We start from the raw sequence: 20,613 nt of genomic DNA on the forward strand, positions 1-20,613 counted from the left end.
TTTTATTTTTTTTATTCATGATATCGCTCAGCATATAAATATATTCATAGTAAATAAAAGTCACAAGTTTTCTTTTAATTTTACTGGTCAAGTTGTGTGAGAATATAAAAAATAAGGAAGTTTAAACAATGTCACAACTTCACACCTTGCTGAGGACTCATGCTATGTCTGCCACAGCATGAGGGCTACAGGCTAAGAGCATTTTATGCCACAAGTCACACCTCAGCTCTCCTACACACTGTGGTAGACTCTGGTCTACAGCTTCCCTAAGATTTTACACAGATAAAACTTAAGACATGAACATCCCCGCTTGTTAGCATACCTCCAGCCTTTTGCACAGTCCACAGAAATGCAGTTTATCTTTTCATAGTGCATAGAAACATTTAGAAAATAGAAAATTTAATATGACAATAGAACTCAACACAACAGTGCCTGCCCACTTGGTTCCGGGGGTATTTTTCTCATTTGTTTTTCACATAAGGATTACATAAAATCCTTCATAAAAGAGTTCTAAGTCATGAACGAAACCAACCAGCTCATAAGTAAATCACAACATTACAAACTTTGATTTGGAGCAGTATTGAAAACTATTGGAAAATTGGACAAAAATACAACGGTACAAGACCGTGTACTTAACGTTTTTCATGAGGGAATCAACTACAATCCCATGAAGCATTGTGAATAACGTAATAGAAATAAAAACAATATAAAAATATAAAATCATTCATTTAAATTTGTTGAGTAAAAGCACAGAAAAAAGTAAGGTTATTGGAAAATATTCAGATATATGCAAACATACAGTATAGGCAGTTTGAGAGTGTAGGGAGACCAACTCGATTGTGTCATTCACAAGGCTTCATGCGGGTGGGCGGTCCCTACTGGGCTCGTTTAGCATGATTTGTTGGCCACGATTCTTATAATTCAATTCCATTACGTGCTCACACTAAGAAAAAAAAAATGTAAAAAAAGGTCTTTATATTATAAAAACATTTTTTTCAAACTGTAATAGAATTTATTCTGTCCTGAATATACATTGTGATCAGTTGAATGCCACTTTGGTAATAAAAGTACCAATTTATTTCCATAAGAGCAAAATATGTATATTATTCCAAACCTTTTGCCACCAGTGTATGCATATGTATTAATAAAGTGAAAAATTACTATTACAATTTGAAAAAAATATTCAGAACTTCTTAAACTACTCAAAGTGTTCTCATAAAAAAATCCTCCACGTGCAGCAATGACAGCTTTGCAGATCCTTGGCATTCTAGCTGTCAGTTTGTCCAGATACTCAGGTGACATTTCACCCCACGCTTCCTGTAACACTTGCCATAGATTTGACTGTCTTGTCGAGCACTTCTCACACACCTTACAGTCTAGCTGATCCCACAAAACTCAATGGGGTTAAGATCCTTAACACTCTTTTCCAATTATGTGTTGTCCAATGTCTGTGTTTCTTTGCCCACTCTAACCTTTTCTTTTTGTTTTTCTGTTTCAAAAGTGGCTTTTTCTTTGCAATTCTTCTCATAAGGCCTGCACCCCTGAGTCTTCTCTTTACTTCTGTACATGAAACTGGTGTTGAGTGGGTAGAATTCAATGAAGCTGTTAGCTGAGGACATGTGAGGCATCAATTTCTCAAACTAGAGACTCTGATGTACTTATCCTCTTGTTTAGTTGTGTCTGGGCCTTCCACATCTCTTTCTGTCCTTGTTAGAGCCAGTTGTCCTTTGTCTTTCAAGACTGTAGTGTACACCTTTGTATGAAATCTTCCCTTTTTTTTATTTTTTTTATTTATTTTATTTTTTTGGCAATTTCAAGCATTGTATAGCTTTCATTCATCAAACAAATGGTTGACTGATGAGTTTCTAGAGAAATCTGTTTCTTTTTTGCCATTTTTGACCTAATCTTGACCTTAAGACATGCCAGTCTATTGCATAAAGTGGCAACTCAAAAACAAACACAAAGACAATGTTAAGCTTAATTTAACAAACCAAATAGCTTTCAACTGTGTTTGATATAATGGCAAGTGAATTTGAGTGGAGGTTTAGAGATATGCTGTTGCAATCACTTAAACCAATACAGCCCCTTCACACAAACATATCTCTGTCATCTCTTTGCAAGTGCACCCATCTCGGGGGGCTTAGGCACTATGGGTGCAAAGAGTCGAGCCAGCATTTTGATGCATTTAAACTATGAGAGGTGAAGGGGATACCAGCTTTGCTGCATTGAAAGCCACAGACAAGGAGGTACCCACTGCCATCTGCATGGCATTTGGAGCATCACCCTTCTCTGAAGAGCCAAACACATGAGCCAAAGCAAAGGTCACAGACTGTGACAAGAAGCAGCCTTTTTTGCAATGTTGGTGGAGCCCCAGATAATGCATTGCTACTAGGGTGCTTTCAAGGTCTTCTTTGGAAACATTCAGTGCAAAATAAATATGACCAGATGTCTATGTCTAGATAAAAGATTTAAATGTCCTGCTCCAACAGGTATTTTTGTGGGTAGATAATACCTGTGATTTTACTAAAGCTGACTTTACATGTCAGTCAAACGTTATATTGTTTTGTTAGTAAGCTTTGTGAAACACTAAAGTATTAAAAGTATTAAGGCAGTATAATGATTAAAATTAAGCAATAAGGCTGAAAATAGGTATGATGTCGAGTCACAATAGCATGCCTTCTAGTCCATTGCAGTTATAGTGAGGCACTTACAATTGAAGTGAAATGAACCAGTAAAAATACAGTTTCCAAAGTGTAACCACAAAAAACATGATTGTAGTGTGATAAAATCACTTACTAAGATTATCTAATACTACAACTTTGTTGTCATGACGATGTAACACCAGTAATCTGGTGAACGCCAAAATGGCAGTAAATTTTACAACACTAAAATCATGTTAACACATATGTTTATGTCTTGTGGCTATACTTTTGAAATGTTCTGTATTTTAATTTTTTATTGAATGGTCCCATTGAGTTCCACTGTAAGTACCTTAATGTAACCAAGTTTTTTTTGCACTTTATAAATAAGCGGACGATTCGAAATACATTTTTTATGCCACAAATTCTGTCAATTGAGCTTAACTTGTATTGAACCTGAAACATTTCTTTAAAACATTGTTTTTATTAAGCAAATACTGTATTAAACAAATTAAGATACCTTGAGAAGTAAACTAAGTGTTGTGCAGTGATATACACTAGTTTAGTGAACAGGTGTTTCGTGTCATAGATGTTACTACAGTATATTGTACATTTTAGCATTAATCACTTAGAATCCAGGACAAGAACTTTGTAATAAAACTAAAAAAACAAACAAAAAAAAAACCTAAAAAAAAAAAACCTTGAATGATCTTTTAACACTGAAATTTAATACCCTGTTGCATGCACTCCACTTTTGATCAAACCTGCCTGAGAACAAATGTAACTAGCTTGATCACAAATTTTCGATATATATATATATATATATATATATATATATATATATATATATATATATATATATATATATATATCATACATACACACACACACACACACACACACACACAGTATTTTAGGATTAATATGACACACAGATATTGCAAAGCAGAGTCCAAATGTCTCATGTACAGTAGAGTTAATCAGCTAAAAAAATCAAGTAAAATAATAATAATAACTTGATGTTGGGCTTCTCTCACTTTTTATAACTCAGTAAGTGCAATATCAACCTCCTGCATGTTTTTCCTGTAACACTGCATTTATCTGTATTGTGAATGTAATACAGTATATGCTCTCTTGAGCTGCGGAGCATGTTTGCAAACCGGAGAAGGACAGTGGAAAGGAAAGAGATGGCCTTTGACTAAAACCACAATTCCTCCATAAAAGGTCTCTCTATAAAAGACAACATATGGTTGCTCAGAACAAGATTGAGAGAGATACATGTACAAGAAACAATATAAACCACACACACACACACACACACACACACACACATACAAACTTGAGACAATCAAGTGAAAACTCTGTTTGAAAATCAGAAGGAATAGAAGGCAACAAGCAAGCAAAGTTTCTAATAGTATTTAATGCAGAAAAGCCCATGCTTTAAAAACCAACACAGAACAAGACACTTTTCTCAAGGATGCCAAGGTTACAAAATTCAACCTTAAAAACATCAGTAAATCCTGGTCTTACTCATATATATATATATATATATGAATGATATTTTGACTTTGGACTTAAAGCCAAGTATGACCAAACGATTCAGTATTAATTATTTCTTTCTTACAGTTCCATACAAATACCATTAGTTCTTATGAGAAGATTTTGACAACACTGAACCTGAGAAAATCCATAAAAGCTGACCAACACACAACAAAGGATAACCCCTTTTCAACATTGTTTACCAAAATATAATGTAAATATTTCATACATTTATTCACTTATATAAAAATACACTGCAAACCTATGTTTTACTGTTTGTAAGTTCCACAGTGAATAAGAACAGTTTAAAAAACACCTTTTTTCTCACAAAAAAGAAAAAGAAAAAATATATATATATATTTATATATTTACAAAGATGAGAAAAATAGCAGTGCCTCTCATGTAACTTCAAGTACTCTCCACTCCCAAAAGTGTGGAGTCATTGTAAGAACACGTTTTGTTTGTGTGCTCTTGTTCGTTCAGTTGTAAACATAGTCTTAACATCAAAGTTTCCTTCAACTTTTTCCTTTTTTTTTTTTTTTGGTGGGGGGGGGGGGGACAACAACAAAAAAGGTTTTTTTATTCTATTAATAATAATAATAATAATAATAATAATAATATAATCTGATTATAATTTTATAAAATGCCCTGGAATTGTGGAACACATTCAATATCGTGGCAGCATAAGACACCAATAAAATAAAATAAAATAAAATAAATCTAAAATGCCTTATATTCATGCTTCACAAGAACAAATACAATTCTTCAAAATGTTCCAGGAATTAAGAGACGGTGTGTATATGTGTGATTTATGACATTTTTGGAAATGAAAAAATAAAAAATAAAATAAAAAAAAATATTAAAAAATAAAATAAAATAAAATAAAACAACAACAACAACAAAAACAAGATAATGACATGTTCAAACAAAACAAATGTGTTTCTATCAGTGCTATTCTATGTCTTTTATATTTATTTCCTCAAAATGTTTAAAGGGCATATTCACAGTTTTTGAGCACAAAAGACAGTAAAGGCAAAGCTTAAAAAAAGAAAAAAAAAAAAATACAACTCTTAAAAGATAGTGGTGTAAGGCTTGTTTAGCACTGACCAAACAAAGAAATGCCCAACAATCATGCGAGATTCTGAATATTGTAAAGTCTGTAGTTGTATGCATGAGCTGTGTACATCGATTAAAGCTAAATCATTTATGGGTTGTGCTACAGAGTGCTTAATGTAAATATTCTATAAAATTTTTAGATGATGTAAAAACAAAAAAACAAAAAAAAGAAAAGAAAGAAAGAAAGAAAGGAAAATAAAGAAAGAGTAGAACAACAAGTGAAAAGGGAAGAGAAACAGGAAGGGAAAATAAACGGTTTGGTGAAAACAGCAAAATGTACATTTGAACATTGACAACATAAACAGCCTGCATTTTATGCACTGATTTCAATGCCCTGGAAACAATGTGAACAAAAAGTAAACAGGGTTTCTGCACTTCACTGCAACAAACAAGGGGAAATTTTAAAGGGTTGGGGCAGCTAAACATTGTCTGATTAATAAACCGCATTTTAATCTGCGAAGCTCTCATGCAGTCTGGGTTGGTGATGAAATCTAGCCTGCAATCTTTTAAGATCTATTAGCAAAGTCTAAATGTCTTTGTTGTGTCATCTGCTTTTAAAGATCTGCAATGTTCCATTAACTTGACATTTATTTTAATTTTTTTCCATTGTGCTTTGGTTATTTTTTTGTCTCTTCTGGTCTACAAAAGATAATGGGTCGGTCCTCTAACTAAGAATGAACTGCACCCGCTAATAGGGTTGTTTATTTGCACATAAAATTAAAACTCTCTAATCCCTTTCCTAAGTGTCTTCTGTAACACTGAGGAAAGTAAAAGGTGTTTAATTAAAAAATGATTAAGATGGTTTAGAGACAATAATTAGGCATTTGGTCTGAAGGCTGAATGAAATTCATCGATTTCAATCAAAGGTATGCATGGCAACCCTGTGGTTAAAGCACGTTAATGTTGGTGAAACTACAGGTGTAGCAGTTACAAGTACTGGCTGTGACTTGTTCACTTGTTGAATCACACATAACAATTTACACCAGTGCTGTGACCAGCTAAACTACACACTGATCTTTGTTTGTTTTATCAATAGCATGGAAATAGCATATTTTTGCCCAAGGCCTCAAGCTAATAGTGCAAAAACAGGTTTATCAAGGCATTTTGCAGCGCTGTTTTCAGCTAAGTGCATAATAATGCAACAGATGACAGTAACCGTGCAACAGTAGCAAAAACATAGCACAGGAAACTCATTTGTCTGTATCGGAATGGCAAAATATCTCTAGAGACATGTTGTTACATGCTGTCTCCAATTAAAATCACTGAGACAAATGGAGATTGTCATCAACACTTCATAAAATTGTGTCCAAATGTCACCAAACCATCCAAAAGAACTGCTTTTGTAAAATTAGCATAGCACCGACATGAGAATGAGAGTGGGAAGAGGACAGCAGAACAAAATCTGAAACTTCAGCCCATACATCTTTAAAGGGATCGTTCACCCAAAAATGAAATGAAGCTTAAATTATGGTCTGTTTCTCACTCAAAGATATTATATGGCTTCAGAAGACATGCATATGCAGTTTGTAAGCTATTTACGTATTATGGACCACTTTTATTATGCATTTATGGTCCTTTTTTCTTAAGATTGAAAGCTGCAGTCCCCATTCTTTGTAATTGCATGGATAAAAACAACCAGTATATTCTTCTAAATTTCTTCTTTTGTATTCCATGGAATGACATTGGTTTTTAATGACATGAGGAATCTTCATTTTGGGGTGAACTATCCCTTCAATTCACAAGGTCTGCTTCAGTAGGGTACCCCAGGAACGTCATAGAAAGGGGATGACTCATGATATATTTTAAGACAATTTAAAGATATGAAACACTCTATAAAAAGGCAAAATCGTGCCATTCAAAACAGCAAGGCACTGAGAAGCCACAGCAGCATGAAGCTCTGAATTAAAGTCATTTTTGTTCGCCGTGCTAAGCATTGTTCAGTTCTCCAGTGTTCCTCTGTTGCATACTTTGCTCCGTTTACCTGTAAAACTGATTGAGGTCCGTGAAAAAAGGAATGGCAGCATGCATCAGGCAACATGATTACACTGGATGTCGGCATGCTGTTTCCGAAAGTTCCGGCACCCTAGGATCGTCAACAGTATGCTGACTCACTGACATGCCCTATCTCCCATTGGACATATTTGGAATGGCTCAACAACAATTATTCTCCCTCGTGGCATGACTGGTAGCACATTGCGTCAGTTGCATGGGAGACCACATTTCAATCCCCATTCAAATGAGGAAGTAATCACGTTTGTATAAACAATCACAAGTGTGATAAGGAGGTTGCATTTTTATCCCTAACATTGCATTTTGTCTCTACTAATGGTTAGGGTTAGATTTGGGTTTTGCTGGGGGGTAGATTAAATAAAATAAGCATTTCTCTTCACTGTTTTACACCCTGTTCAGCTGAAAACCTGAAAACTCCTGGATATAAATGGATGTCACACTTGTTTATATGCTCTAAAACACTTACTGCGTTAGCCTCTGGAGGCAGTGTTTTCAAATTCGGTCAAAGTATACCAATTTCAGCTAAAGAAAAATCGGCACACACTTGCTGAATTTTATGTGAGATCAGGCTGCATTGATAAAATACAGTCAACAAAAAGTGAAAGAACTTCACAACTTTAGATAACATATAGCTGCTCTGCTAGAAGGATCAGTACGTGCAACAGTTAAACATAGAATGGGAATCTCTATGTGGGGGGGAAAAAACAAGTCAAGTCAAATGAAACATTCACATCATAAACATACTCATCCCCTCACCCGAAACAAAAATCTTCAAACATCTCCAAAATGAAAACATTTCTATTGGACCCAAACCTTCATATATCTGCTGATTGCTGCTCACGTAATGCTTCAGGTGAGCATATTTGCCTCATTACACGCTGTCTGCTGGAAACTTCCTTGGATTCATGGATTGCACTGCAAAAATTATTCTTCTTAATCAGTATTGTAGTCTTATTTTCCAGCTAAAATATTTAGTCACTTTTAAAACAAGATAAATTTACTTGAGTGGCAAAATTGGGGGAAATACATACGAAAATACCCTCTTGTCTCAAGCTCATAGTGCAAAAACAGGTTTTTGACTTTCTTTTTTCCATAGAACTAAAAAGGAGATATGTTAGCCTCAGTCATCATTCATTTAATTTCACCTTTTTGCCATACAATGAAAGTGAATGTTGACTGAGGCTAACATTCTGCCAAACATCTAATATTGTGTTCCACGAAAGAAAGAAAGATTTACTTCTAAAGAAATGAAGAGTAATTTTGAAACACAAGTATAAAATCATGACCACTCATATGAGATGAAGAGTCAATTATATTAGTAACCTTGTTAAAGCTCTTTTATTCTACATGGGGCAGGGTTGCCTCATGGGGGCAGCCATGTTAGCATCACATGACCAGCTAAAAAAACTACTCGATTCATCTCAGTAATGGGACTGTTATTGGACACTTTCACTCATGGATTAAATTAATCCTGGTTTACTCTGCATAGTGAATTTCTACAGTGACACTGGTAACTGAAAACTACTGTGTTTGTAGCATTCAGGTCACTAGGTGTCAGTGTAAGCCATATTTCGATATACTTCCAAAAATTATTGAGTGCACCTCTAACCTATTGGCAATTTTTTTTTTTTTTTCTGGTTTTAAGCATTAGCCTCACTAAATTGTATTACATTTAGGCTTAAAACTTACAAAAAAAAAAAAAGAAAAAAAAAAAAAGAAAAAAGCGTAATGTTTCAGATGAATTGCTTCTCAAGAAAGCGTTTCTTGTTTTAAGGATGTTTAGGAATTTTTCCTGGAAAACAAGACAACATTACTGATTAAAATGTTTTGTATTATTATATATATATATATATATATATATATATATATATTTTTTTTTTTTTTTTTTTTTTTTTTTTTTTTTGCAGTGTATGGCTGAAGGCAAGGGAGTCTGGGGCTCTTAACGAAAAGTATGCTCCCCGCGGACGATATGTGAGGAGAACTCGTAGCGATCTTTGCTGCAGTGGCCACAGATGTTGCACTCTAGTGGGTCTCTGTAACCGTGGCATCCCATGTGGATGGTGTACATGACGTGGTCCAGGAAAAGAACACGGCAGTGCTCGCACTGGAACACCCTCAGCTCCTGACCCCCACGGCTGAAGACGCGGACCCCATCCCCAATGCCAATACGCACCGCATCGATTGCCCTGCCTTCCTCTGCCCGGCCAAAACCCGAACTAGATCTAGATCTGGGCCCGGCGCTGCTGATACTGAGCTTGTCCCGGGGGCTGCTCCGTGCCGAATCGGCTGAATCCTGTCCACTGTTGCAAGGTGACCTGTCTCGCCCTGATTGAGGATTCTTGGGTCTGACCAATGAGATTGCTCCATTGGTTGGGTGTGGGAACTCAGGGTTAGTGTGGGTCAGAGGAGCTTCGCGACTGCTTGGCCGATCCATGCGCGGGCCAAGCGGGTAGACTGGATGGAAGAGAGGGTTCACCATAGGTACCACCTCAGCCATGGATAGGGATGAGTGATGGACCACAGGCCTTAGAGAGTCAGATCCCAGGTAGTTGATGGCATTACTAATGGCATGATCCATCATTTGAGCCTGCATCATTTCAGCTTCCTTCTCAAACTTTAGACCCATCTCATAGTTCAGCTCAGGGTACGGATAGTGAACCATTTTCTCACCTTAATAAACAGCACAGTAAAAGACTATATTCAAATACATGAATTAACAACAGCCTCATTTACTTTGGTAACACTTTGCAATAAAGTTATATACATTAACATTAGTTAATGCATTAAAAAATAAATTGACTAACAATGAACAATATTTTCTATTTTACAGCATTTATTATTCTTGGTTAACATTATTTAATAAATATACTACTGTTCACAGTTAGTTTATGTAAACATAAAACATTTCACATTTAAAATGTACATATTAACATTAACCAAACTTAATAAATGCTTATAAAGAATTGTTCATTGTTTATGCAATGAAGCTACAGCATTAATTACTGTTTACGTATAGAACCTTATTGCAATGTTACCAATGCTTTCCGTAGTAATAAAAAATGAATTTCTATTAACAGTGCAATTTACCGTACAAAGTGAAATGAAAATACTGTTCTTGCATTGATTATGGAAAGCCCCGTTTGGAGACCAGAGTGAGAAAATTTAACCCCTGCATATTATGGATGCGGTAAGCTGCTCGGTAAAAGCAATGGCAAATTTACAGGTGTGCAAAAACCACAAGATGAAAAAAAAACAACTCCTACTCAAGCCCTTTTTTCTCTTTCACTTTAATACATAGTTTGATTTCCGCAGATATTTTCAATATGAAAACATTAAAAAGTCCTTCAAATAAGCAATGCTAATGTTTTTTTTTTTTTTTTTTTTTTTTTTTTGTTTTTTGCTCACTTACAAATCTGCCATTACAGTTTTATTTTGTTTATCTCTTCAAATTTTGCAACAGTGACTGCATGCGTTACTGCATCCTACTCAGCTTCTTGCGCCATTTGACCTGCCTGCATTCATTAGCACCACTAGAATTTTGAAGATCAATATGCTGCATACAGTACATTCAACCACACTCACTGCTGAGGTGACACTCACCCACAAACTTCTGTGGCGTGGTGCTCTTCCGTTTACCCACATTCCCCTGCAGTCTTTCTATTACAGGCGGCCGGTCGAAAGCTGTCAAGCTGGCTGAATCCAGGGACCTCTGCTCTTTTAGGACCTCCCCTGGGAAAACAATAAAACAGTTTAGACCTAGGGTGTCAAAGACATGACCCAATGCCACCCCCCCCCCCCCAAAAAAAAAAAACATTAAAAAAAAAATTTAAAAACCTTAAAAGTGTGTTTTAGTATAATACTGTATATATACACATTCCAGTTCAACATCGGGTACTTAAAGTCTCGAGAAAGTAAAGTTTTGTTAAAAAAAAATTATCGCTCTTACTTTTGCAATTTTTCTACTAATGTCCAGCACTGTATGTACATTTATCACAGATCATTTATGTATTTTTTGTCATTTTTAATGACAGACTACAGTGTCAATTCCACATCATATTGTATTTAATAGAATTATATGGTGGAAATTACAGTGATGGAAATAAAATTTACGTTTTTGAAATAAAATGGTCAACTCCTTTGTTTTTGCTCAGGATTTCAGATCTAACATTTTATGTATCCTAAATACACATAAGTAATATTTTCATACTTTTTGCATAATTTGGCAGAATTACAGTTTAATTGATAATTAAGCCCAATAAAATATTCTGCCCACAAGAGATATTTTCCTTGAATTTTCTCTGTTTTCTTCAATCATCACTCATATTTCATCTTAAGCATGCTCTTTACAGTCACTTTTGTTGACTTGGTCAACAAGTAGGCCTATGCTAACTTTTGAAATACTTCATTAGGGGCGTAATTGCTTGGTTTGGTGGAAATGATGCAGTTGTAATTTCTTTCTTTTTTTTTTTTTTTTTTTTTTTTTTTTTTTTATGATAAAAATATTTTTTTCCAAGCCAGTTTTAATGTGACCTTCATATAATTAAAAGAAAAAAGTTAACATCTGTTCATATGAATAAAAAGTCATGCCCTGGGACATGAAATTGCCCAAAGTTGAAGAAACACCCATATACTGTATGCACAAAAAGTATAATATATTAAATATTAAAAAAATTATTAGCTACAGCAGAGCAGATTGACTCTTTAATTTGTTAAATAACCTTTCTTTTAATTATACGCGATATTCTGCACTTGTGCATATGCACAAATTCACCTTTTTCTGCTGAAAGTGGATCTGTGGGTAACACAACTGTCCAGGCACAACCCAGTTCATTTTTACACTTTGAAGTTTGTGTCAGTTGCTCATGGCTATAATGCCATCATGTACAGCTACAAGGAAAAATAATGTATCAGGTGTAAAAAGTAAATTTCACAATTGTTTCCACTGAATGATTATTAGATATTATACATTAATACTGATTCATTGCTTTTTATAATTATCTGTAGTTTCTTTTTTTTCCAACTTTGTGTAAATATTCTGTTCAGATGACTTTTTAAAGCTAAAGATATCCAGCCAATAGCAGTGAGTGATTTTCTCTTTTTCTCATCAATACTGTTGTTTGCTCAGGCTTATTTTATTTAGGCCTATATTCCCTTATCACCAGTTTCATATGTATATGTAATCTAAAGGCTTCTTTATATGAAACTAGTAAATTACACAATTTATGTGTCTCACGATTTTTAGTGTAGCAATAACATGGCACAAATTTTTATTATTTTGCTTAAAAGGAAAATATTAACTTTGAAGAATGGAGGAACACCACTGCATCATCCAACTATTAAACAATTTCACAAGATGTCAAAACTACACTAGATTAATGAAGTGGAAAACAGTCATCTCTCATTCTCAATGCAATATTTATGAACCACTCACCTGGATATGGGCCAGAATTGGAGGCGGAGTCCATGCCGACACTCTGCAAGTAATTATGACACCGTTCTTTGTGCTCCTCCAATGACGTGCGCTGTTTGTAGCTCCGCCCACAGTAGTTACACTTGTGTGGTTTACCAACTAAAAGAGACACAACATCAAAGAATATAAAAATAAGTATTAAGAGGTAAATATTCATTCAAGCCGAGAGTTTCAGTCTCTGACTAAGTAACCAAGAGAGTGGGCACGGTCAGATTTCATGATGATGCAATACAGTGTGCTCTAGCTTCAGCAGAAGATACTGATAGTGACAGAACCCTGCAAAGAAACAAATCCCACAGAGCAAGAAACCACTACAGTGAGGGGTCTTGCTCCAAAAGAGGATAGAATTACGTACTACATACCGTAATAGTTGAATTTTATGGTGGCTTTAAAGGAATAGTTGACACAAAAATGAAAAATCAGTAATTATTTATTCACCGTCATGTCTTTCAAAACCCACATGACTTTCTTTCTTACGTGGAACACAAAAGTAGTTATTTATAGTAGAATGGCCAAGCTGCTCTATTCCATACAATGACAGTGAATGGTGACCATGGCTCTGTCAAGCCAAATTTTCAAGGCAACATTTTTAAGTGAAAATATAATTCAGAGAATATATTTCGAATTAAAATGATTTCTCTAACCATATTTGCAAATTTTATTTTATTTTATTTTATTTTTTTTTAACATGATGTTTATGCGGGTAAGAAAAATTATTCTTAATTCAGGTAATATTTTCAGAAAACAAGTGTAATTACATAATAAGACAAATAAGACAATTCATATCATTCATAAACAAGACAAACATACTAAGAAAATTATTTGTTGCATTTGAAAGCCCCTGGCTGCCTCCCACTTTCATTGTATGGAAAAAAGCAGCTCAGACATTCTGCTAAACTCATTTTGTATTACACTGATCCAAAAAAAAAAAAAAAAAAAAAAAAAGTCATACAGGGTTTGGAACAACATGAGAGTGACAGACTTTTCCTTTTAGGATGCACAATCTGTCTAATCCTCATTGATCGGTTATTGACATCACAATCAAACCACAAGTGATGACTTGGAAAGTCTGAACAATAAACAGAATGAGAGGGAGTGTTTCTCCTAATCCGGATAAGGTGTGAGGTGATTCACTGTCTCAGTTCCACTAAGACTAGGTCAGTGCTAGGGCGATTGTGCGGGACACAACCTCCAAAGAAAGTTGCAAAAGGAACAACCATCATGTCCTTCCAGCGTGGGCAGGGGAGAGTAGGAGGAGAACAATGCTTAGCCTCCAGAAACAGTTTTCCAGTATCTCATGGAACGATTCTTTCATTGATTCATTCCATGTTTCATTCATTGATTGGTTGAGTCATTCATTTGTCATGTTTTTCTCATTCAGTCATCAGTATCAAATCAGAACAGAGCCCACCATTACGTCTGCGCTCTTCTGTTAAGTCAGCTAAAAACCTAATAGAAATTGAGACAGGGGCTGCTGTCAGCTCTGTGGTCAATTCTCTGGTGTAAGGGACTTTCAGAATTATTCATAAAGAGTGCTGCTGTGATAGCAGTGCACTGAGACAAAACAGCCTAGTGAATTGAGTCATACTGTATGCTTGCAGTTAACCAGTCTCCTGTCGCACGTGAGAAAGTAATGAAAATTCACACATGTTACTAGCAAGCCTGTGGGATTACCTGTAAAGTGTGCCAATTGTAAAAATACCCATGGCACATTTCGGTAACCCTCTTCAAAGCGCAACAGTGCTTTCAGTCTAAAGCAAACAGTGAAAGTGAGACAGCTCACTGACAGAGACAGGGTAAAGTGACCTTTCACATGTAGAACGCATGTCAAACAACGGAGGCCACGGCACTTTTGAGGGAAAGGATGGATTACAAAATTTCTGATATGACATGTTGCTTGGAAAACATCATCTTACAGATTTTAACAATATGCAATGGGTTAAAAAAAGTATTTGGAAACTTTTAGACACTTAAAGGCACACAACCAAATTTCAAACCAAGTGGCATTAGCAAACAATTGATGCAAGAACTTTATATTTTAGAACTAACTTCACTTTCATTAAAATAAATGTCGCTTGGTTTGATATATTGTTACATAATACAAATATGACAGATTTTTAAGCGTGGCTTCAGTGTCCAAAATACTTATAATATATGTATATATATATATATATATATATATATATATATATATATATATATTGTTTTTGTTTTTTGTCACACTTTCAATATTTCAAGAGTCTATAATAATTTGGATGTTTGCATTACAGTACATCAGAAATTATTTGCCACGGACATTTTAGTGGATGTTGTGCATCCACACTCACAAATCTGAACTATAAAAGAAACAGAAAAAAAAAAAAAAAAAAAAAAAAACTGAATAGTTTGGTTCAATGAACTGTCAAAACACCTGCAAACTGTATAGACTAGGACAGGCAATCATGATAATTTGTGTTTGGGAGAAAATGCGACCTATGGTAGATGAAAGAGCTGCAACAAACAATTCTACTGATTAATAGCCGCCAGTTCGAAACGGAGTTTGGACAATTCCGAAAAAAAAAAAATCCCTGTCTAAGCATTTATTCAAATGCAAATACAAATACATGCAGATAGTGCTGCATTAAAGCCCTCTAAACCGCATCCATTTGGGTTGAAAACAGGAAACAGTGAGATGAGGATGACATTTCATTTCAAGTAAATGCCTATCAATTGTAGAGCATCAGCAAAAGTACTCGACTTACTCAGCTGATAGTTACACACACACACACACACACACACACACACACACACACACACACACACACACACATTTTAAAATATCCATTGTTCGTTGGCAACTCAACTCTCATTTCTTATTTTACTAAGGTGACAAAAACAGCCAAATCTAACCAAAGCAAAGTCACCAACATTATGACACACGCCTAAAAATGAGGTGCAATATATGCTCTGTTTCAGTTTCATAAAGTAGTATTCGGCCTATAGAGCAAATCTGAAACAAGTCTGCGGCATGCATACTAGGAATGTGCAAAACTACATATTTTCTAAATTGACTGCATGGTGGGTTACCTGAATGACTAGTTGACTAATTGGATTTAAGGAAGATTGTTTAATTAGGCTGGTTTTGTGCATTCTTGCATTTAAAAAAAAAAAACAGCTTGACGGAAAGCAACGGAATGTAAGAGAATTAAGAGGTCTCCAGACATGTTTTGCTCAACTGTTTTTAACTTGACACGGAATCCAAAATCTGCAGCAATCATGATGGGATGCTCAAAAATAGCACAAGTTGCGACTCACAGCCACAGACATCTGTCGGAATGTGTAAGGCTGCAGCAGTAGTGCTTTAACTTTGCAACTTTTTCAAACTGTTTTACGGTGCAAACTAAGGGACTGTTCACACCGAACGTGTTTTTGCATGTCTGCACTGTTTTTCAATTTTCTATGTAAACGTGCTTGACAGTCATCTAGGCCATTGCGCCACGTCTCGCTGTTTTTCAGCATTTCAGGCAAGAGCACAGAATTTGTCAAGTTTTAAAGGAAAATGAGTTTATGAAACAACTGTTTTCTAATATATTCATTGCATTGTATCCAGCTTTTTTAACACAAGAATGCATTCGGACTGAACAGCCTAAAGCAGAGCACACTGTCGGGATGCTAGTTAAAGCACCAACAGCAAAAATATTTAAAAAAAATTAAATATAAGAAACAATCTAGATAAACTAGTTGACTTCACTAATCAATGAGACGATTGTCTGACCCATCCATACTGATACATGTATATTGTGATCAATTGGATAGTTGGTGTGTTTGCATGTTTTACACTCTATTACTTTACTGGGCTGTTTGCCACCAATCCTCTTGTTTCCAAAAGCTGAAAGAGGAAGAGTGCTTTCATGTGGTGGCTGTTGCACAAGAAGCCGTCAGACCTGCTGAGTTCCTCACATTCTGCTCCAGCTGAGGTGGTTGGTGGGAAGGCAGTCAGGTCACTACAGTGTGGGGATGGACTTGCGGCTAACACGGCGAAACTGCCTTGAGCATCACTGTTGGTTTAATCCTTGAATTACTCATTAAAATCACTCCAACTACAATGGAACACGTCTCACACTGTGGTAGAATAAACCTTTCTTGTGGTATTTCATTACAATATCTATAGAAATGGCTATGCAAATTAACTTATGACTCTCATTAGCCACAAATTTAACGTGCTGAATGTTGAGTTCAGTAAGGTTGTTGTGTGCATATGCTTCGGTGGTAAAAGCTTTTTCACTGACAATTGATATCAATATGATAGACCACAACACACATCCACCGCAAATTTTGCATAGTTAGTTGATTAAATGATGACGTCTATGTGTGGATGAAAAAAATTGGTGTTCATCAGAATCAATCAGCCATGCCAATAATATCTGAGACCAAATTCAAAATTTCTTTAAAGGGCTGTCAATCAGTGCTGAGATATTTCCCCTAATGAATATAATTCATTGAATACACATTTCAAAAAGTGGCTTTAAAGTCAATAAATTGTTTTGGAGTTTTATTTCTATACCGTTTAGCATAAGCCTGGCATACAGTCCACAGAAATACATTTTGTAATCAAATTTGTCAGCATGACACAGATTCGGTTAAAAAAAACGCAGTGATTTTGTGTTTATGCTTCTCATTCACACTGAAACTGTATTTTCCTCCATAGAAAACAGAGACTTTCGAAAGTATGTTTTTTTTGTTTGTTTAAAAGTAGTTAAAAGTAGTTTAAAAGTTGTCTCGAGACCCCTGCATTCTGTTCCATTGTGTTGCATTGCATCTACCTCTTTTTGAACGTGTGAACGGCTCCTTAATCATTCTCTGATGCCTCTTGATAAGTGTGGTTTGGCGAGACATGCAAACATCAAGGTGGTACCTCAAGCTTGAATTGCTCCCATGGTAGGAAAAGCCTCATTACAGAATTTATGTACAGTTTAGATTGCATGATTAATTGCATTTAATATTGAACGTGTTCTTTTTTATATAATTAAACCATAAGATTATATATATATATATATATATATATATAAATTATGCCCACAAAAACAGGACACCACAGATATCATCTTGCCTGGCCTAAAAAAAATTGCTATCCCTGCACTGTGATTAAAGCTACAAAACAGGAAATGACACAAGACAAAAAAAGTAGCAAAACATGATTCAAGTGATAGGCCATTCCTGCTCTCCCTATGCATTTTAACAAGCCTATCCATGAGTAGCAGCTCATGAAGTCCTGAGCTGAGCGTGTTGTATGACCCGAATCTTCAATGATGAGGACTAGACAACTGATGGTGGGCTGATATGAAAGTGGGTTAGAGAGTACTGCTTCACCAAAGTGACACTTCCCTTTGGTTGACAGAGAGCATTTCCTTTGGTGAAGGGCAAGACTTGCAGGCAACACAACAGGTGGCCTATGTCCTAGGTGGCCTAACCACAGCGTTTGATAGGCTGTCTGCTGTACAAGTCACTTTGAGCCCTCTGGTGAGGACTTAAGACAGGACAGATATTATTGGTTTTTTCAGAATATATCAGCTGTAGTCACAGAACCACAATCATCTTTTAGACTATGGAACAAATTAAAGCTGGAGTGTGTAAATACTTTCTCATAACCCTGCTTTATATGCAAAGACAACTATAAGTAAGCCATTTGTGGGCTGATTTCCCTAAAAAAGTATAAAACTGTGGCACTATCAAGCATCCTGACCGGCCCCACACAGCAACATTGGTTCAATCAAAGGTGTGAGTTTGGGCGGGACTTTTTCTGTGGCCAACCAAAAGCAGAGGGTTGAGTTTTTGTTTGAAAACATAATGAATCACAATGAATCCTAATTTTTGCAATTCCCTTTGGAACACTCCTGAATTACAGGAATTACTCACTTGACACTTAATATGAAACTTCTCCCCAGATATATGAGAAGGTTTTTTTTAGAGCAAGAAAAAAGAACAAGAAAACAGTATGTGGATGCCTGACCTGAGTGTGTGCGCAGATGTCCGGTCAGGGCGTCACGGCGACGGCATGCGTAGCTGCAGAACGGGCATTTGAAGGGCTTCTCTCCCGTGTGGAGTTTGATGTGTCGCAGCAGGTTGCCCTTCTGAGTAAATGTCACTCCACACTGGTTACACTGGAATGGCCTGTCACCTGATGGACAAGACGCACACTGATCAATAGCTGATCAAATGTCTATATATATATATATATATATATATATATATATATATATATATATATATATATATATATATATATATATATATATTTGGAATGTCAACATTTTTATACATCAATTATTGATCAGCACTTTATTTTCTCGATACATTTTTGAGGCATTGATATATTAACATTAGTCGACATTTAAATAAGAAGCCTGATTTGCGTGCTTACCAATTCACTGTCAGTTGGCCTTCCATTTAATGTAGTCTGGCATAATCGTTTTGGGAGACCACAAACTGTACTTAATACTGAAGCCAGTCACACACCAGACGAGAAGTGCCATGCCATGAGTAGGACAAGGCACAGGTATCACACACAGGAAGCGTCAATGCGGTGCAGGTGGCAATCCAAAGTTGTGAATCTAGTCACCATACACGCAAAGTTACGAGGGTCTTTGTAATTCTTCAGTAGTTAAAAAAGTGACGTTGATGAGTTTGCAGGTTAGTGTATGAAACTTGTGTAACTGCACAAACTAAATTATTAGAAATGGCGACGTTTATTATTTCCCTATTTGTAACCTTGAATAGGTCATTCAAGCTGTCAAACCACAAAAAGACATTCTGGTAACTGAAATTACACTGTGTAGACTACAGTATATGAAAGATACATACACACAATATATCATCCATTAATGGCTTGAGTAAATAATCTGTCCTTTAATAATTATTGCTGATGCAGATAAAAAAAAAAAAAAGTTGCCTTTTTTAAGATAAATTTAAATGTACTTCAAGCTTAAATTGCTCCGACGGTAAGAAAAAATGTCCTGGTTACTTTCGTAACCTCCGTTCCCTGATGGAGGGAACGAGACGTTATGTTGATGTAGTGACACTAGGGGTCGCCCTTGGGAGCCCCAAACACCTCTGATCTTTGAGAAAAGGCCAATGGGAATTGGCGAGTGGAATTTGCATGCCACTCCCCCGGACATACGGGTATAAAAGGAGCTGGCTCACAACCACTCATTCAGGTTTTGTGCTGATGAGCCGAGACAAGGTCCCGGTCATTTCAGCGGGTAGTTCAGTGTTGTGACAGGAGGGACACAACGTCTCGTTCCCTCCATCAGGGAACGGAGGTTACGAAAGTAACCAGGATGTTCCCTATCTGTCACTCACTCGACGTTGTGTCGATGTAGTGACACTAGGGGTCCCTATACGAAATGCCACAACTAGCTGAACTGTGTTATGTGGACTGGCGGTGCGAGACAGGCAGACCATTGCGTGCCTCGTAGACAGTGCACCTGGCCGTCACCTAATCTCCCCCAACACTCCTACGAGCGTCGTACGGTCCCCTGCACCTTGGGGACAAGTCGACTGTCCAAAAAATGGGGACAGGCTACCTCAGCCATGGCCTCTTCTCTTCTTTTTTCTCCCCAAAAAGAGTGGAAATTGATCGACTGGGGGCCAAAACTGTCCATGTCGGGGGGTTTCACTCCCAAGGGGAAGACACCGTGGAGACCACACCCTGCCCAAAGGGGAGGTAATGTGTGGAAATACATCACATGGCCTTACCGAGTTTTGTCGGCAGTGTCACATGTGGAGAAGTCCCCGTGTTAGGTCCTACCGAGAGGGGACGGAGCTCTACAAACACGGCGACCGGTGGCAGAGGGGACTCTG

At 36.3% G+C, this 20,613-nt stretch overlaps 1 protein-coding gene across 2 annotated transcripts in view; it reads right to left on the reverse strand.

The window, feature by feature from the left end:
• Nucleotides 1-9,196: 9,196 nt before the first annotated feature.
• LOC127448502 (zinc finger protein Helios-like) overlaps nt 9,197-20,613 on the reverse strand; it is a 40,651-nt gene continuing 29,234 nt past the window's right edge. For both annotated transcript variants that reach the window (XM_051711102.1, XM_051711101.1), the window contains exons 5-8: nt 18,764-18,931; nt 12,736-12,873; nt 10,905-11,033; nt 9,197-9,974 (exon numbers count right to left, since the gene is read on the reverse strand). In XM_051711102.1, the coding sequence (XP_051567062.1) occupies nt 9,244-9,974; nt 10,905-11,033; nt 12,736-12,873; nt 18,764-18,931 (1,166 nt within the window). In that variant the 3' untranslated portion in view covers nt 9,197-9,243. The remainder of the gene's footprint in view (nt 9,975-10,904; nt 11,034-12,735; nt 12,874-18,763; nt 18,932-20,613) is intronic.

The sequence above is a fragment of the Myxocyprinus asiaticus genome, chromosome 11 (genome assembly GCF_019703515.2).
Source record: "Myxocyprinus asiaticus isolate MX2 ecotype Aquarium Trade chromosome 11, UBuf_Myxa_2, whole genome shotgun sequence".
Lineage (NCBI taxonomy): Eukaryota > Metazoa > Chordata > Actinopteri > Cypriniformes > Catostomidae > Myxocyprinus > Myxocyprinus asiaticus.